Here is a 15357-nt window from a genome sequence, read left to right on the forward strand (position 1 = left end):
TTTTCAATAAAATTTATGATTGTAAAACAATAATATTTTTTTATTTTTTATTGATATTTTTAATAAGTTGAGAATAAAGTTTTATTATGCAATTTGTGTTAACTATAGACTTGAAGAAAAAAAATGAGGAGTTACATTTTTAAAAATAGATATTTATATACATTTTTCTTATTTTATTGAATATGATTTCTTACAATAATTTTTTTTTGTTTTTTTTTTTGAAGTGGGAGAGATAGAATGAAATACGTTTTTCATAGGATATTTTGTTGTCTTAATTTTTGAAATTTAATTATGAATTAAAGTCTCATATCGTAAAAAATAGACAAATTAAATAACATATAAGAGGAAAACATAAAATATTATTTGAGAAGAAATTATAGATAATTGTTCATCAATTCTTTAGAAAAATTATAGACTTTCAAGAAGAAAGAAAACAAAATAAGTTTTAGGTACTTTCGATACTTAATATTTAATAAGTAATGTATTAATTTGTTGATTTCTGAAGGTGTTATATGGTACCACACATGAAAATATCAATCAATATTTCGTATTTATTGAAAATTACTAATAAAAAATAATGAAGTTTTTTGAAAGTATAAAAAGCTTAATTAGCCTTAAAAAAATGTTATAACTTGTCAAACAAATATATGTTTTTAAATAAATTTGTTGTAAAAAAAAAATTGTTATCATACAATATGTTTAATAATAACTTTGTTAGTGTCATTTTTTAATTGTGTTTATTATATTTATAACATTCCATTTCCACCTTATTTTTTTTTTATTCATTTTTCGTTTGGAAAACATGGTGCGAAGAAAGTTTAAACAGAAGAATACCTAAGGTGAAGTCATGCTGTGTTCTTTCACGTTGACGGCACCACCACCACCGCCACCACACTGCCTCAGCAAACGGAAGAAACACAGACAACTCTTGCCGCTCATTCTAGCATACACAAGTTCACGTCTTTGCCTCTCCGGTAACCCTTTAAACCATATTTCACCATCTCCCTTTTCACTCCCTGCACTTCCATCATGTTATATTATGTTCCCCCAACTTTGTTCAGTTTGTAGCTATGACTCAGTCATTTTACATTACATCTATACACTGAAAATCAATCTCTCTTTATTAAAAAAAGAATGGTTTTCCAATATGTATGTGTCTGTATGCACTCTTTCCGTTTGTCAAAATGTCTCCCTATGATACCCGTTTGTTAGTTCCTTTTCTTATAGGATTACTTTTTTTGAGAAAAAAAAATAAAAGGTTGGCACATACCCATTTGGTTTGTTAACTTATATTTTTTATTTTGTTTTTGGTTATTCTGTTTAAAAATATTCATTGTATGTTAATTCATATTTTCCATGTTTTAGTTAGTGCAGAAAATAAAGAGTTTATGGATAAGGGAGCTGTTTTCATTCTTCCATGTAGTTCTACTGTTTTGTTGTTAAACCTAGTGGAAGGTCATGGGGAAGGACTGAGAAATTTAGAGTGAGCATATTGTGTTGTGTGTTTGGAGTAGAGCACATGTGGTATACGGCGAGGTATGCAATTCCTGAAACTTCCTCGCCTTCTTATGCCACATATGAGGAGGATACATCTACATTCGCAGCCATTGCCATCGGAAAGCACTTACAGAATTGGTGGTATTGATGATGCTGTGGCTTTGATTCATCGCATGGTTGATATGCATCCCCTGCCATCGATTGTGGAATTCACCAAAATCTTAGGAATGATTGTGAAGATGAAATACTATGCGACAGCTATTAATCTATATACCCTAATGGAATATAAGGGTGTTGTGCCGTTTACAGTCACTTTTAACATTTTGATCAACTGTTTCTGCCACATGGGTCGGATGGATTTTGCATTCTCTGTAATGGGTAAGATTATTAAGTGGGGTTGTCAACCAAATGTGGTGACTTTTACTACGCTGATGAAGGGATTGTGTGTTAATGATAAGATGCTGGATGCACTACACATTTACAATGAAATGGTTGCACGAAGGATTTTGTTCGATGATGTTCTCTATGGAACCTTAATCAATGGGCTGTGTAAGAGTAAGATGGGAAACACAAGAGCTGCCATTCAACTGCTTCAGAAGATGGAGGGACAGTTGGTTAAGCCCAATCTTGTAATGTACAATACAATTGTCCATTGTTTGTGCAAAGATGGACATATAAATGAGGCACGTGTTTTGTGTTCCAAAATGATTGTTCAGGGAATTTTCCCAGATATTTTCACTTTTAGTTCATTAATTTATGGTTTGTGTCGTGCAGGCCAACGGAAAGAAGTTAGATCTTTGCTGAATGGGTATTGTTTAAACAATAGAGTGGATGAGGCAAGAGAGTTATTTAATTTGATGATTGAAAGAGGTGAACAACATGACATTATTATTTACAATATTTTGATGAATGGATATTGTTTAAACAATAAAGTCGGTGAGGCAAAAAAGTTATTTCATAGGATGATTGAAAGAGGTGAACAACCTGACATTATTACTTATACTATTTTGATGCATGGATATTGTTTGATTGATAGAGTGGATGAGGCTAGAAAATTATTTCATGGGATGATTGAAACGGGTTTGGTGCCTGATGTTTGGAGCTATAACATCTTGATTAAAGGTTATTGCAAGATTGAAAGAGTGGATGAAGCTATGAATGTACTTGAACATATGTTTCTTACGAATTTAGTTCCAAATATTATAACTTACAATTCTCTGGTTGATGGTTTATGCAAATCTGGGGGAATCTCTGATGCATGTAAGCTTGTTGATGAAATGCATTATTGTGGTCAACCACCTCCAGATGTAACCACTTACAATATCTTGTTAGAATCTTTATGTAGAATTGAGCATGTTGACAAGGCAATAGCATTTTTTAAACATCTCATCTTCGAAAGAAGTTTTGCCCCTAATGTTTGGAGTTACAACATATTGATTAGTGGCTGTTGCAAGAATAGAAGATTGGATGAAGCCATGAATCTTTTTAATCAAATGTGTTTCAAGAATTTGGTTCCAGATATTGTAACCTACAATATCTTGTTAGATGCTTTATGCAACGGGCAGCAACTTGACAAGGCAATTGCATTATTAAAATATCAAATTGTTGATCAAGGTATTAGTCCAAATTTGCGCACATACAATATACTTATAAATGGGTTGCACAAAAGTGGGAGGCCAAAGACTGCACGGAAGATTTCCCAGTATCTTTTCATTAGAGGCTATCATCCAGATGTCCAAACCTATCTAATCAATGAGCTTTGTAAAGGCTATCATTAGAGGCTATCATCCAGATTGTTAGAATAAAGACAGGCCTCACTTTTACATTAAATGGAATGCAATCGGCTCCCTTCCATGATATCGGAGTCAGTTATTCATCTGCTTTGGAGAAAAAGGTAGGAATGATGAAGCTGAGAAGCTTTTTTGACAAATGATCACTACATGTGTGGAAACCAAGGTTAGAAGTTTTAGTTTCAATTTAATTAACTTTTATGGTCATCAAATGCTCGTTACTTTTGGGTTTCATATGTTGGACCAGATAAATGCGGTATTCCATTAATCTCAAATCCCAATTGTTTTTATCCTTTTCAAGTCTATAAATATCTGTGCATTTTTCTTAAATTCGTTAACAGAACTTCTTTTGGGAAACATGGCAAAGGAAAAAGGTTGTTTTATGTATATTTCTTTGACAATTGCTAGGCCTTCCCTGATTGCAATATGCATCGATGCGTTCACTGATTGTGATTTATGAAAGTTTACTGAGTGGAAATGCTGCTTGCAGTCACTAGGGCACCCTGTTCCAGGGAACTGCTCCCCCTTTTTTCCTACTGCCTTCAATTTCAACTCCAGGTAATATTTATTATTGATTTGGAGCTTAAGTGTATTTGAATGTTATTTTTAAATTTCACATGGTTTCTAAGGCAAGTCTGAAGTGACTGGCATCATATTTTGCCTTTATTATTATGAATTAATTGGCTTTAGTTATGGGTGAGGCCTGGATGTTGTGCTTAGGTGTACAGATTTTTCTTGACAGAAGATTGTTTCGTTAAGGCTTGAAGATTAAATTCTTCATTGACCCTTTCAGAATTGGAAGGAAAAGTCCTTTGTTTGTTACGTAGTATATGTTTGAAGAAATTTCTGCATAAATAATTTTAGAAGAGAAAAATAAGAAGGAAAAAATGAAACTAAGATCTCTATTTAAGTTAAAATTAGTTTATAGATGTGGTAAACATTAAATTTTAGAGAACTTAATAAGATATAGTTTCTAAAAATTAGTTTATACATCACTAATTTTACTTTATGCATTGTTTTTATTCTGAAAAAAATATAGAAAGAAGTTTGTTTCAAATAGACCTATATTATAATAGTTTTAAGAATCTGTTTGTTGTACATGTTTTACGTTCGAACCTCGTGTATATGTATATTTCAAATGTGATATTTCATTGCAGGCAATACTAGGGGCAAACAGCTAGAGAAGTTGCTTCGGCTGCTTTATATTCACTGCTCCTGCAAGCTTTTCAAGGTGCTATCGAAGAAAAACATGAAGAATTTTTTTTATGTGCATGTTGAATCGTGGTTTTTAACCCTGCGAAAAAGGAACATAACAGACACGAGAGAAAATTATTAAAAGGGATCTGCAAATAATATTCTTATGAATTTGGTTTTTTCCCGATTCTGGTGGCATAATCTACTCTATGTAATGGTATGGGGCCATTGTTGTTATGCATGGTGAGCAATTCCTGCTAAACGGTTATATGATACATTGTTTGAAGTCATTTATTCGATCAAATTTGATATTTATGCATCTATTTTGCAGATGGAGAATTCTTGGGCAGTTATAGCATCTTGATTATAGCTTCCACCCAAATCTCTTCTATTCCTCTTTCCTCCTTGTTCAGGGTCTTCATTGAAGAGAATTCTAATAAAAAGAAAAAAAAAAAAGGAATGGAGTGAAGAAAGGGAGATATATCTGGTTTTCATTGACTTGAAGGCTTTGAAAAAGAAAGGATTTTGCATTTATAGCCCATACACCAAGGAAATTAGAAAGAGGAAAATGATCGCATGGATAAAGTGTAGCACAAGATGAGAAGAAAAAATAGATGATCTAAGAAGTGTGTTTTTAGTTTGTAAAGCTAATTTCATTGTTCAGAAATTATTTATAACCTATTCCAAATGGATAACACAAATAGATTGAGATATCTTTTATATAGAATTGTCAAGTTTTAATAGATTAATGTTATTGCATTTATATATGAAACTAATGTCTCTTGTTGCAGAATTTTAATACGTTAAAACATGTTTTTAAAGGACTGAAATCACTAAACTATAAATTTTAAACCGTTTTATTCGATTTTTAGACTTTGAAGTGCTTAAGCAAAATTAACATATTAAAATAAAAATTTAAATTAATTAAATTATATTTTTCTTACAAATTAAACAAGAACATTTTAATAGGTTAAAAGCGTTTAATATGTTAAAATAAAAGTCAACATTTTAAACAAATTAAAATAGTTTCCCATGAAGTATTCACTTAAACAAAACAACATAAAAGAAAATAAAGAAATCACTTAGAATAAATTTAAACCACAAATTATAACATAAACCCATATTCTAGTACAAGATTTTTAATTCATGTAATATTATTATTATTATTAAATCTTTAAATTTGAAGCTTTTGTACCAACATCAACAAGTTACCATATAAAAGTAAAAATTAGTTCTTATGAAATTCTTATGTAAAGATAGATGGTAAGATCAATAGTTCTTAAGAGTGAACCATCTTCATAAAAATTCATGTAAGAATGTAGCACTCATTTATTTCACATAATGAGTATCAATGGAACATTTTTTCTATAAATATTTCTAGAAAAGAAAAAGAAAATTTAAATCAGCCTTTTCACAAGGTAATTTCTACAAAAACTCCGAACTCTTGGCATGTATTCCAAAGATTTCATACTTACATTTGCTTAAATATAATTTCTTCTTAGGAAAAGTTAATTAGGGGGAGAGAAGATACTGAAAATTTTAGGTGAATGACAAATTTGACCTCTTAATATATGAATGGTGATAATATAGTGTTTAAAAAGTCTTACTAAAAGTAAAAATTATAATTTAGTTGTTAGATATGTAAAAAAATATATCAATAATATTTTCTTGTATAATTTAAAGACAAATTGATCCTCTTTGACATTACAACATAATTATTATGTTTTTTACATATTGAGTAATTAAATCATATTTTTCACATTTTTAAGGACTAAATTAACTCATTCAAAGTGGTATGTATTCTGAAAATTTTATATGAAACCTGCTCAAAGATTTAACGACTTCATGTCTATTATATACATTTTTACTTTTTCTTGTTAACATCAACACTATAAGCTTTCAATGCCTTCTTATTTTTTACATTAGGGTATTTTGAAAAGCTTTCTTTTAATATATCTCTTAGAAAACTAAAATTAGTTTAGTAATAAATTTTAATTTTAGTAAAATTCTTGATAAAAAACTTCAAAAAAATAAAACTATTAGAATTAGTTTATGCACTAGCTCATAAATTCTTTAAATTTATTTAATTAATTTTAGTTTATAGAGAAACTCGTTGTATTTTTTTCCCTAAAATTCTTTATAAAGAAGCTAATTCAAACAAAGTTCATTTATACAATTTTTTTTTAATTTTTAATTTTAACTTGGGTAAGTTAATTTTAATTTTTGGAAAGAAACTTATTTCAATTGTTATTTCTTATTTTCCACTACTAAAATTTCTTCCAGACATGTTTGTCCAAGGACACATAATAATAAACAGGATTGGTTAATGAGTACCTAATTAAAAACTATTTTAGAAAATCTTTGATTTAAAATATAGGTATTTAAAATAGTCATATAATTGTTTTAAAATATACATAACATTGTAACAGGTTACAATCTTTTGTTCTATAAATATTTGTATATTTTCATGTTACATGAGAGGCTAATGCTGACACAATCAAGACAGTGTGCAGGTTTTTAAATCAAGGAGTAACTACTTCTATTGTTTCTGTAGCATGTTGTTCTAAATCATACCATATATTACTGGAGTTTCAAAATTTAAATATTATACTTTTGAAGGATAGTATTTAAATATTATACATATCAACTATCTGGAATATAACTAACCATTATCATCAACATATATGCATTGTTTTCTATAAAAATGAATCTTGATATACCAAGAAGACCTGCCTTATCATAAAGCTACCACAAACCATAAAATGAGGTGCAAGTGATTGCAAACTTGTATAAACTATGACATAACATGGATGACATGTTAGCATCATCATTTATTCATTACATGGATATCTCAAGCCATTTTCATCTTCAGGAGTGAACAATTACACTCAAAATTTATGAACAGAAAAGAATGAGAACATTACCTTTTTTTTTTGTAACTAATTTATCTATACAAATATTCACAAACAGAATTGGAGTACTTGGCAACGGATCAAGCTGATACTCAGACATGGTCAAAGTCACTGTTTTGGAATGTATTTCCCCTCCACCGCATTGTCAAGTTTCTGCAACACAGTCAATTTTTTCATTGAAGACATTATTCCAAGTTCATGTATTAGTATGTCACACCTATACAAAAGAAAACTAAAGCAGCAAATCATCATAAACAACCAATTCTTCCATTCTTTACTCCATTATTTTTTTCATGTCAAAGAGAATGGCTGGTGCAATTTAGCTTTTCTGACAAGTAACAGTTAAGTTGCTTAGAAGTGCTATACAGATATATAATGGAGCTTATCCAAAAAATACATATAAATATACACTGGAGATTCAGATACGTACATTGGTAGGTATATCAGCTGGAAACAAATTTATAGCTGTTGCATTGAATTCAAATTCACTGCAGATGACAGAATTTTCAAATCAGAAACATGCACAGACCAAGAAAACCATATTTAAAAGGTAATCAACAAAAGTTACAGTGAAAAACAAGATGATGAATTTAATATACCCCCATAATCAACAAAGTTCGAACAATAAATGAGAAAAAAAGTTGCAAATAGTCATCATGAGGTATGTGGATAAGAATCTCCATACCATTTGGAAAGTACTAGCTTCCAGACATATGGGATGAAGAACTCCTCTGGGTGACTCTCTTGTTCATACGTGAAGTGCAGTTGAGTAAACATCTGCCAAACAAGATACAGTCTTACAAAAGAAAAGAAAGTGATCATCACTAAACCACAAACCATAAAATATTTTCGTTTTACCTTCATCCCATCAACGCGCCAAGATCGACAGTTATCAATTACCACTTGGAGTACTTCATTGACTGACCATCCACCATCCATTCTTTGGGCATCCATGCGACTGTTAAAAAATTCTAACACCTGCAAATATGATAGGTTTGGAATAGTTTATAAAAGGAGGGAAAAGAGGAATAACTGACTATGACAGTTATAACCTCTGTAGAGTAATTCTGTTTTAGTTTTTTAAAACTGTCATGTAACTGATTATTATAAATAATCAGAGATTATAGGAAAAAGGAGTTTTTTGGTTTTTCCTGAAAGGATCTGGTAGGAGAGTGAGGATCTCTCAAAGCTTCCTCAGTTGTAATCTTGAGTTCTCGCTTCTTCTCTTTTGGCACATGCAGTGTTGTTCAATAAAAGTAATCAAGAATTAATCTTGATTGTTCTGTATTACTAATTGTATCAAAATATAAAATACAATACATTACTTGAACACTCTTGAGACATGATGTATTATACAAACACAATATTCACAAATGTAATGTAACTAAAGAAAGACTATGAAATGTGCTCCTTTAAAGTTGCAAGATTTTAAAGGGAAAAAAAATGTATGATGTTAGAGACTTAGAAGGAAATACATGAAACGTACAGTATAGATGTTTTCAATGAGCTCATTGAAGCGGGGATGGTTCTTGAACGGCTGAAAGACATCCTGCTTGTGCATTATTGCATACACCACCTGTCCCCGTCACAAAAGCAAAACATTTGATGTTAAAGGTCATAATGCAAATATAATTTCTTATTATTGGGAAACATGTAGAATTTGTTTTGCATATGTCAACTCTGAAATTAATCAAGTGCAACATTACATTGTACCTCAGGATTCCGAGGCAATGCATAAGTCAGAATTGCATTTATAATTTCTAGTATAAGCCTCAAGAAATCAGTATATATGTGCAACTCCGCTGACTGTATCAAAAGACACATTTAGAAAAAGGAACAGTCAAAAGTTTGTAGTCAATGAATGATAAAAGTGAAAAGCTTTTATCACATACCATATCTACAAGGCTACTTATTTCAATTGAGTTGTTTTCTGCATCGTTGAGCTTCTTATCTCTGGGATCAGATAATTTGTTATACCTAACGATAATCAACATTAGAATCAAACCTTAATACAATAAATCAGTCATTCAAGATATAAATATGAAATGGATATAGTTTATTATGAAATCCCAGAAAGAGTGGCAACATACTTCCTTGATAGCATGTGAAAGAGGCTGACTAGCCTCTGAGATGCATACGGACTCAAATGGTGGACATGAGGTGCCATGTTTGCCAATGTTGCCAGACACGTTGTATGAAGATATACATCCTATCACAATTCAAACAATATCCTTTTAGCCCAACATCTAAACATATCGAAGAAATAATTAAGTACATCATGTAAACTTAAAGGCTTACACACACAATAGTCTAAATTGTGCTATCAAGGTCAACAATCAAAACTTATAATTTACTGGAATAAAAGCATATGCATGTGTTCCTCAGGAACACATCAATCCATAACATTCTGAAATATGAAAAAAATTAAGACAAGCATTTTTTTTCTTTTTCTGCTGAGGATTGGAGTAAGGAGAAAAAAATTAAACTGTGAAGTTTAGGATCAGAAGCCAGCCCAATGTTTTTGATCTTCTTGAGTTGAAGTATCTTGAAATTGAAAAATGAGACAATATTTAAGCAAGACAATTCAACCCACAGCATCAATCAATTTATATATTCCATTAATACACTCATAAGAACAGTCAACAAGTCTCTCATAATAGCCATCTCAATTAGCCAGTGTACTAATAATATGAAACTTAACTAATCAGTCAGAAGAAAATGGAAGCTTAAATACATGGGGTAATTAAATTAATAGTTCCACTTGCATTAAGACTCGTACCCGGAGTTTAGACAAATTAAACTGTACAGTTCTGATAAGAATGATGACCATGAGAGAACCAAGAGAAGTCTGGAGGAGGAGTCGTTCTTTGTACCATGGAACGGTTGGTAGTATCTGTCCATAAACATACTAGATTACTATTGGCACAATCATTACAGAATAGACTTTGTCTAATGCCAAAAAACAAGTCTTACCAGCTTATGGACTCCCGCATTGAAAGAAGAATCTTGACTAAGTATGAGAAGTATAATCAACAACATGTAAATTTGATTGGCTGTTCTCCTTCGAGCATCATATAATGCTTCTAGAATGGGCATTAACTGTTAATTTCATTAGATAAACACAAAGATCAGATTATCAGACTGTGACTCAGTCCTCATTCATTTAGAAGCACTGGTAAGACTGGTATGATTAAGATATAAGAATGATTTGTCAGATTTTCAAATCAACCAGTTACATATATCAAATCATAGTCAAGGAATTCCACTAATATTTATCCATACAATATAATAATCAATTCATTCCACCTTTTCTCAAGAGGATTTAAGTTTATTTCTTCGTACCAATGTATCCAAATCAGTCCGGACCAAGACATACTCCAGAAAGGTGGAATTCCCTTGCAACAAAGAGTACAGAAGTAAGACAGCTGTTTCATCAGCTAAGCACCTAGAGAGGGAAAAATGTTGAAATGTTTATAATACTGTCATTTAAAATTCAATATAATGAAGAATACACTAAAAGTACGTTATGTATATATTACAGACACGCTTGCTATTAAAAAAGTAAAACAAAATATTAAGATACCACATGCATACCCATAACTCTATATGTGTGTGTGAGTGTGTGTGTGTGTATATATATATATATATATATATAAGTCCAACAAGGAAAGAAGTCCAAGAATTCTCGCTTGATCTACATGTGGTGGGAACAGAGAGAAAGAGGAAGGACATTCATCCAGTGGTGAACAGAAAAACATAAGAAACAAGTACTCTATCATCATAAGATTCACTTACAACTGATTATTGATACATTTTTCTGATAATCTCATTTTTTGAGAAACGGAAGTTACCATCTTTTCATGATAGTATGCTGGACATGTATATTCTATTTTGAATAGCATAACTCAACTATAAACAAATATAAGTTTGCTACAGATCTAGTATGTCAGTTATCAACAGCACACTCAGGCAGCCTGATACTCACATGCCAAGGGTATCAAACAATGGTGAAAAAGGCAACTTTACATGCTGATCACTGTGTGCATTATCCTCAAATTCTACACGATCCACTGCATTTAAAGCATTGGAAAATAAAATTATTGATCTCTCCAGTCAACTAAAAGAACACAAAGATATAAAAGATATATTACATTCACAATCAGTTGCATGCTCTAAGGCCTTGCAGTAAGGGTTGTCAGAAAAATATGTGTCCTCTTTAGGTAAAGAATCTGAAGAAGCAGATACTTGATTCTCTATGAGAGAATAGCCCTCACTCACAAGACATTTATGATAATGAATGAGAACAAGAAGCACATGAAGACTGCTATCCGCTATTGGATCTCTTGAACCTTCACTGCTTGAACTGATCAAATAACTGAATGGCAATAAAACAATATTTGCTGAATGGAGAAAAGGAAATGCCAAAAGAAGTGACAGTCAGTAAGTCTCCAACTTTGAACAAAAAGAAAATTATCACAACATTTGTAAAGGGTCTTTCTGACGGACACTGGTTAAGAAATTAAAAAGAGAAAGTTTTTATTAAAATAAAAATTATAGTCGATCACATTAAGAATCATAGGGAAGCACACTTTACACATCACAATAAAAATCTTTCTACTTTTAATTCCTTAATAAGTGTCTTTAGGACACTAGTTAGCATTTTCTTTTCATAAATAACAATGTATGTTCCACCTCAAAAGTCCGTATATAAAAAATTATATTCATTCCCCATACCAGCTGCAGAACCAACTCTCTTTAGCATGCTATTCTCACGTCCATCATCAAATATGGGATAAGAAGCTCTATTAAAAGGAATACGAGGACGGCTAATGTAATTTAAAACCAGTTTGCACACAACTGAACTAACCAGATGACCATCCTGCAAAAGATAAGAGTGCACTAACTTCAATTGCTAGCGGGAGATCGCGAGAAACTAAATAGCCAAATTAGATATTTAATTTTCAGCTTCTTACCTGAGCCATCGCTGCATCGAGAAATGGGTTCACATCATTCGATCTAGGAGATAGCCCACATAGAAGCTGAGTTGACATTGCAATAATCGTAAAATTAAGCAGCTCCAGATGTAGGAAATATGTATTGGGACTATAAGAAAACAATATATATAATCAGGGTGAAAAACGTTTGCAGTTTCACACAATAACTCAACAAAAGTTTATCAATTTATTATCCCTGGTATACCTCAAGTCTACAGATCCAATAAAGTTAAGCACATTCCTCATAACAAGAATTTCAATGGTCTGATCTGCATTAGAATAGAGCATCTGGATGAATTTTAATAACTAGAAGAGGAAATTTCAGGGCCGGATATCTGAAAATTTATTACCTTGCCACAAAACCAAATAAATGAAAAAGTTAACTTAATGCACTAACAGTGTAAAATACTTTTGCACTAGCATCAATCACAGGTTGCCATGAATAATATGCTTGTTGACTTTTATAATAACTAATTTGAAAGTCACGCTTTCTTAATGATTGACAATACAAAAAATATACTAATAGTGCATAGAAATTAAATTCATAAATAAATAAATAATAAAGAAAGATAAAAAAGCTTCCTAGATAAGGGTACTTAGCAAAGATGAATTTCTAAAGTTCTATGAACTTTATAGTACATAGTACTTACCTCCCAAAATACTTTTTGGTATCGACTCGTTATCATGGAGAGACAGGTACAACTCAACAACACCATCTTGGGCACTTTCAATCAAGTGTTTTAGGAACACTGAAGTGAAGCAAACTGCATTAACAGCCTTTTCATAATCCAACGGTGGCACACCAGAAGTAGACATGGATTCCTGCAAGTAGCATGCTAAATGAAACAAAATCTTCGCAAGATGCCTCGTCTTACAGTTGTTTTTTGCTGCAAAATGAAAACCAAACATTAGCAAGCAAAACAACACCTAATCAATAACAAACTTTAGCCTCCTCAATACCATAACTAGCATGCAAACTAGAATTCAACGCTTTCCTGCAGTCACATACCAATTCCTTTAAAAAGAACAGGTAATTATTAACAATTGCTTCTGAGGAACAGACGAAGAACTCAAATCACCACTAATTCATTAATAACACAATTTTATAGAGAAAAAAATTCCATATAAACAATTAAATGGTTCCTTATTGAAGTTTTCTCTTAAAACAAAAACAAAGGTTTAAACTATTCACTTGGTCGTATTTTAAATTTTAAATTTTAATTTTTAATCCCTATTTGAGAAAACAGCAAGTTTATGTACCTGTTTAGTTTTGTTTTTGTGTTTGTAGCAGTTTATTACTTTCATAAAGTTTTTGTAGCAATGTTTCTACACAAAAAAAAAAAAAAATTCCCTGGTGTTAGCCACATAACCCAAAACTTAACTTGAAAAGTGTTAAGAATACACTCTTCTAAACACATTCTTTCAATTTTATTAGTTAAATTTTATTGAAACCATGTAATCAGAATAAAAAAATCATTAACTATAACATGAGAGCCACAAAATTTTGTGATTTCTGATCAATTTCAACAAAACTGAGAGAGAGTGGATTAAAAAAATGTGCAGGGACTAAAACTTTTATGTTTCTTCCATGAAGAGACTAAAACATGAAAGTTAAAATGGGTCAAATATAGTACCAAGTGAATAACTTAACTAAAAACAAAAAGAATGATGAGAGAAAGCAAGAGTGTATGACAGACCTAATAACTGGCAAGCTTCATGAACACGTTGTGAGGGCAATTGGGCATCGAACGGAAGCTCGATAAGCTTTTGCCAGAAGTCAGAGGAGAGAGGTAAGGACTCATCACCGACGAAGGTTCCGACGAGATGCTCAACCGTGTACGGCGTCGACGGTGCCGCCCCCATTGATTCGTTTCTAATAAAAAACTATGTTTTTCTCACTCTTTTTTTGTGGCGGGTTCAGGGAAACAGCATTGAGATGAATCACGGTGAGAAATGAAAAGGGTTTGATGAGAAGATGAAAAGGAAGGTGGGTTTTGAAAATAAGAGAAGTTGGTGCACTACGACAAGAACAAGGCGAAGAAGAAGAAGGAGCAATGGCTTCCAAACCAAGGTTTTCAAACACAAGAACTATTTTTTTTGCATTTGTTATGGTATGGAGAATTGTCAGCTTTCATTCAGAAAAGACAACAGATTGTTACATTTTCTTCACAAATCAGAGTAAACAATTCAAGGAAAAGGACTAAGATCCAACTCAATGATAAATATGAAATTACATTGTTCAGTCAGAGTAAGAAAATGTTTTTCTTAGAAAATAGCATCACATTTTTTCTTAATGTAATTTTAATTTTAGCTAAAAAATATTGAGAATAAAAAATCACAGGTTTTACTTTTTCTTTTCACTAAATGAGTCATTCATAATTTGGTATTTTCTGTAAATTCAAGGTGTTAAAAAATACAATAAAAAAGGTGGTAAGAATATTGTATTCTTCTTAGTATTTCTCATAAATAGTATATTTATGTTTACATTGCAATATTGTATACTTTAATTTCTCATAAAAAGCTAAAACATTATACACAAAATTAAATATAATTTTTTAAAAGAAGTTAAGCATATTAAGCAAACATGTTTTCTTTTATGTCAAAGAGTAGGAATGTGTTTAAAACAAGTCGTACTCGAAAATTTGATACGATAGCCTAATCAATTTAAACTCAAATTGATCAAAACTTTACAATATATGAGATAAGATTAACTTCATTTATTAAATAATATATTTATCAATCTTAAATCTGAACCTTGTAAGAAGTAACAAGCATAAAATTGAAATTAATATATGTATATTCTATAGTTTTAAATGAATAATATAAGTATAAATATAGCATTATATTATATAAAATAGTATTGTAAAGGAGATTTTTTTTTATCTTCAAATTTCAAAATATCTAATTTATCCTTTAAATATAATAATTTATTAAATTTTTAAAAATTGATTATTAATTTTACAAATTTTT

At 31.0% G+C, this 15357-nt stretch overlaps 2 protein-coding genes across 8 annotated transcripts; one reads left to right on the forward strand and one right to left on the reverse strand.

The window, feature by feature from the left end:
• The first annotated feature begins 771 nt into the window (after positions 1-771).
• Positions 772-5253, forward strand: LOC114189800 (pentatricopeptide repeat-containing protein At1g64100-like). 7 transcript variants are annotated; one of them, XR_014996522.1, is made up of 5 exons: positions 773-974; positions 1366-3453; positions 3696-3845; positions 4445-4724; positions 4813-5253. XR_014996522.1 is itself a non-coding variant. In XM_028078498.2 (3 exons), exons 2-3 carry the CDS (start codon positions 1539-1541, stop codon positions 2299-2301), a joined length of 672 nt encoding a protein of 223 aa, XP_027934299.1. In that variant the 5' UTR covers positions 772-974; positions 1366-1538; the 3' UTR covers positions 2302-2532. The 7 variants fall into 7 exon arrangements, 1 of the variants encoding a protein (XP_027934299.1); XR_014996525.1 differs by having other exon boundaries at positions 3778-3845; XR_014996524.1 differs by having other exon boundaries at positions 1366-3391.
• A 1991-nt stretch (positions 5254-7244) lies between these two features.
• Positions 7245-14569, reverse strand: LOC114189953 (uncharacterized). Its single transcript, XM_028078683.2, is given in 19 exon segments — positions 7245-7524; positions 7526-7546; positions 7824-7881; positions 8079-8170; positions 8252-8371; positions 8880-8969; positions 9107-9199; positions 9286-9370; positions 9484-9602; positions 10173-10286; positions 10367-10492; positions 10736-10838; positions 11379-11463; positions 11545-11793; positions 12128-12272; positions 12367-12496; positions 12593-12656; positions 13038-13274; positions 14085-14569. Coding segments are annotated over 19 exon segments (2136 nt in total). The 5' UTR covers positions 14251-14569; the 3' UTR covers positions 7245-7485.
• Positions 14570-15357: the final 788 nt, after the last annotated feature.

This window comes from Vigna unguiculata, chromosome 7 (assembly GCF_037176805.1).
Source record: "Vigna unguiculata cultivar grain cowpea cultivar isolate G323 ecotype 2 chromosome 7, ASM3717680v1, whole genome shotgun sequence".
Taxonomy (NCBI): domain Eukaryota; kingdom Viridiplantae; phylum Streptophyta; class Magnoliopsida; order Fabales; family Fabaceae; genus Vigna; species Vigna unguiculata.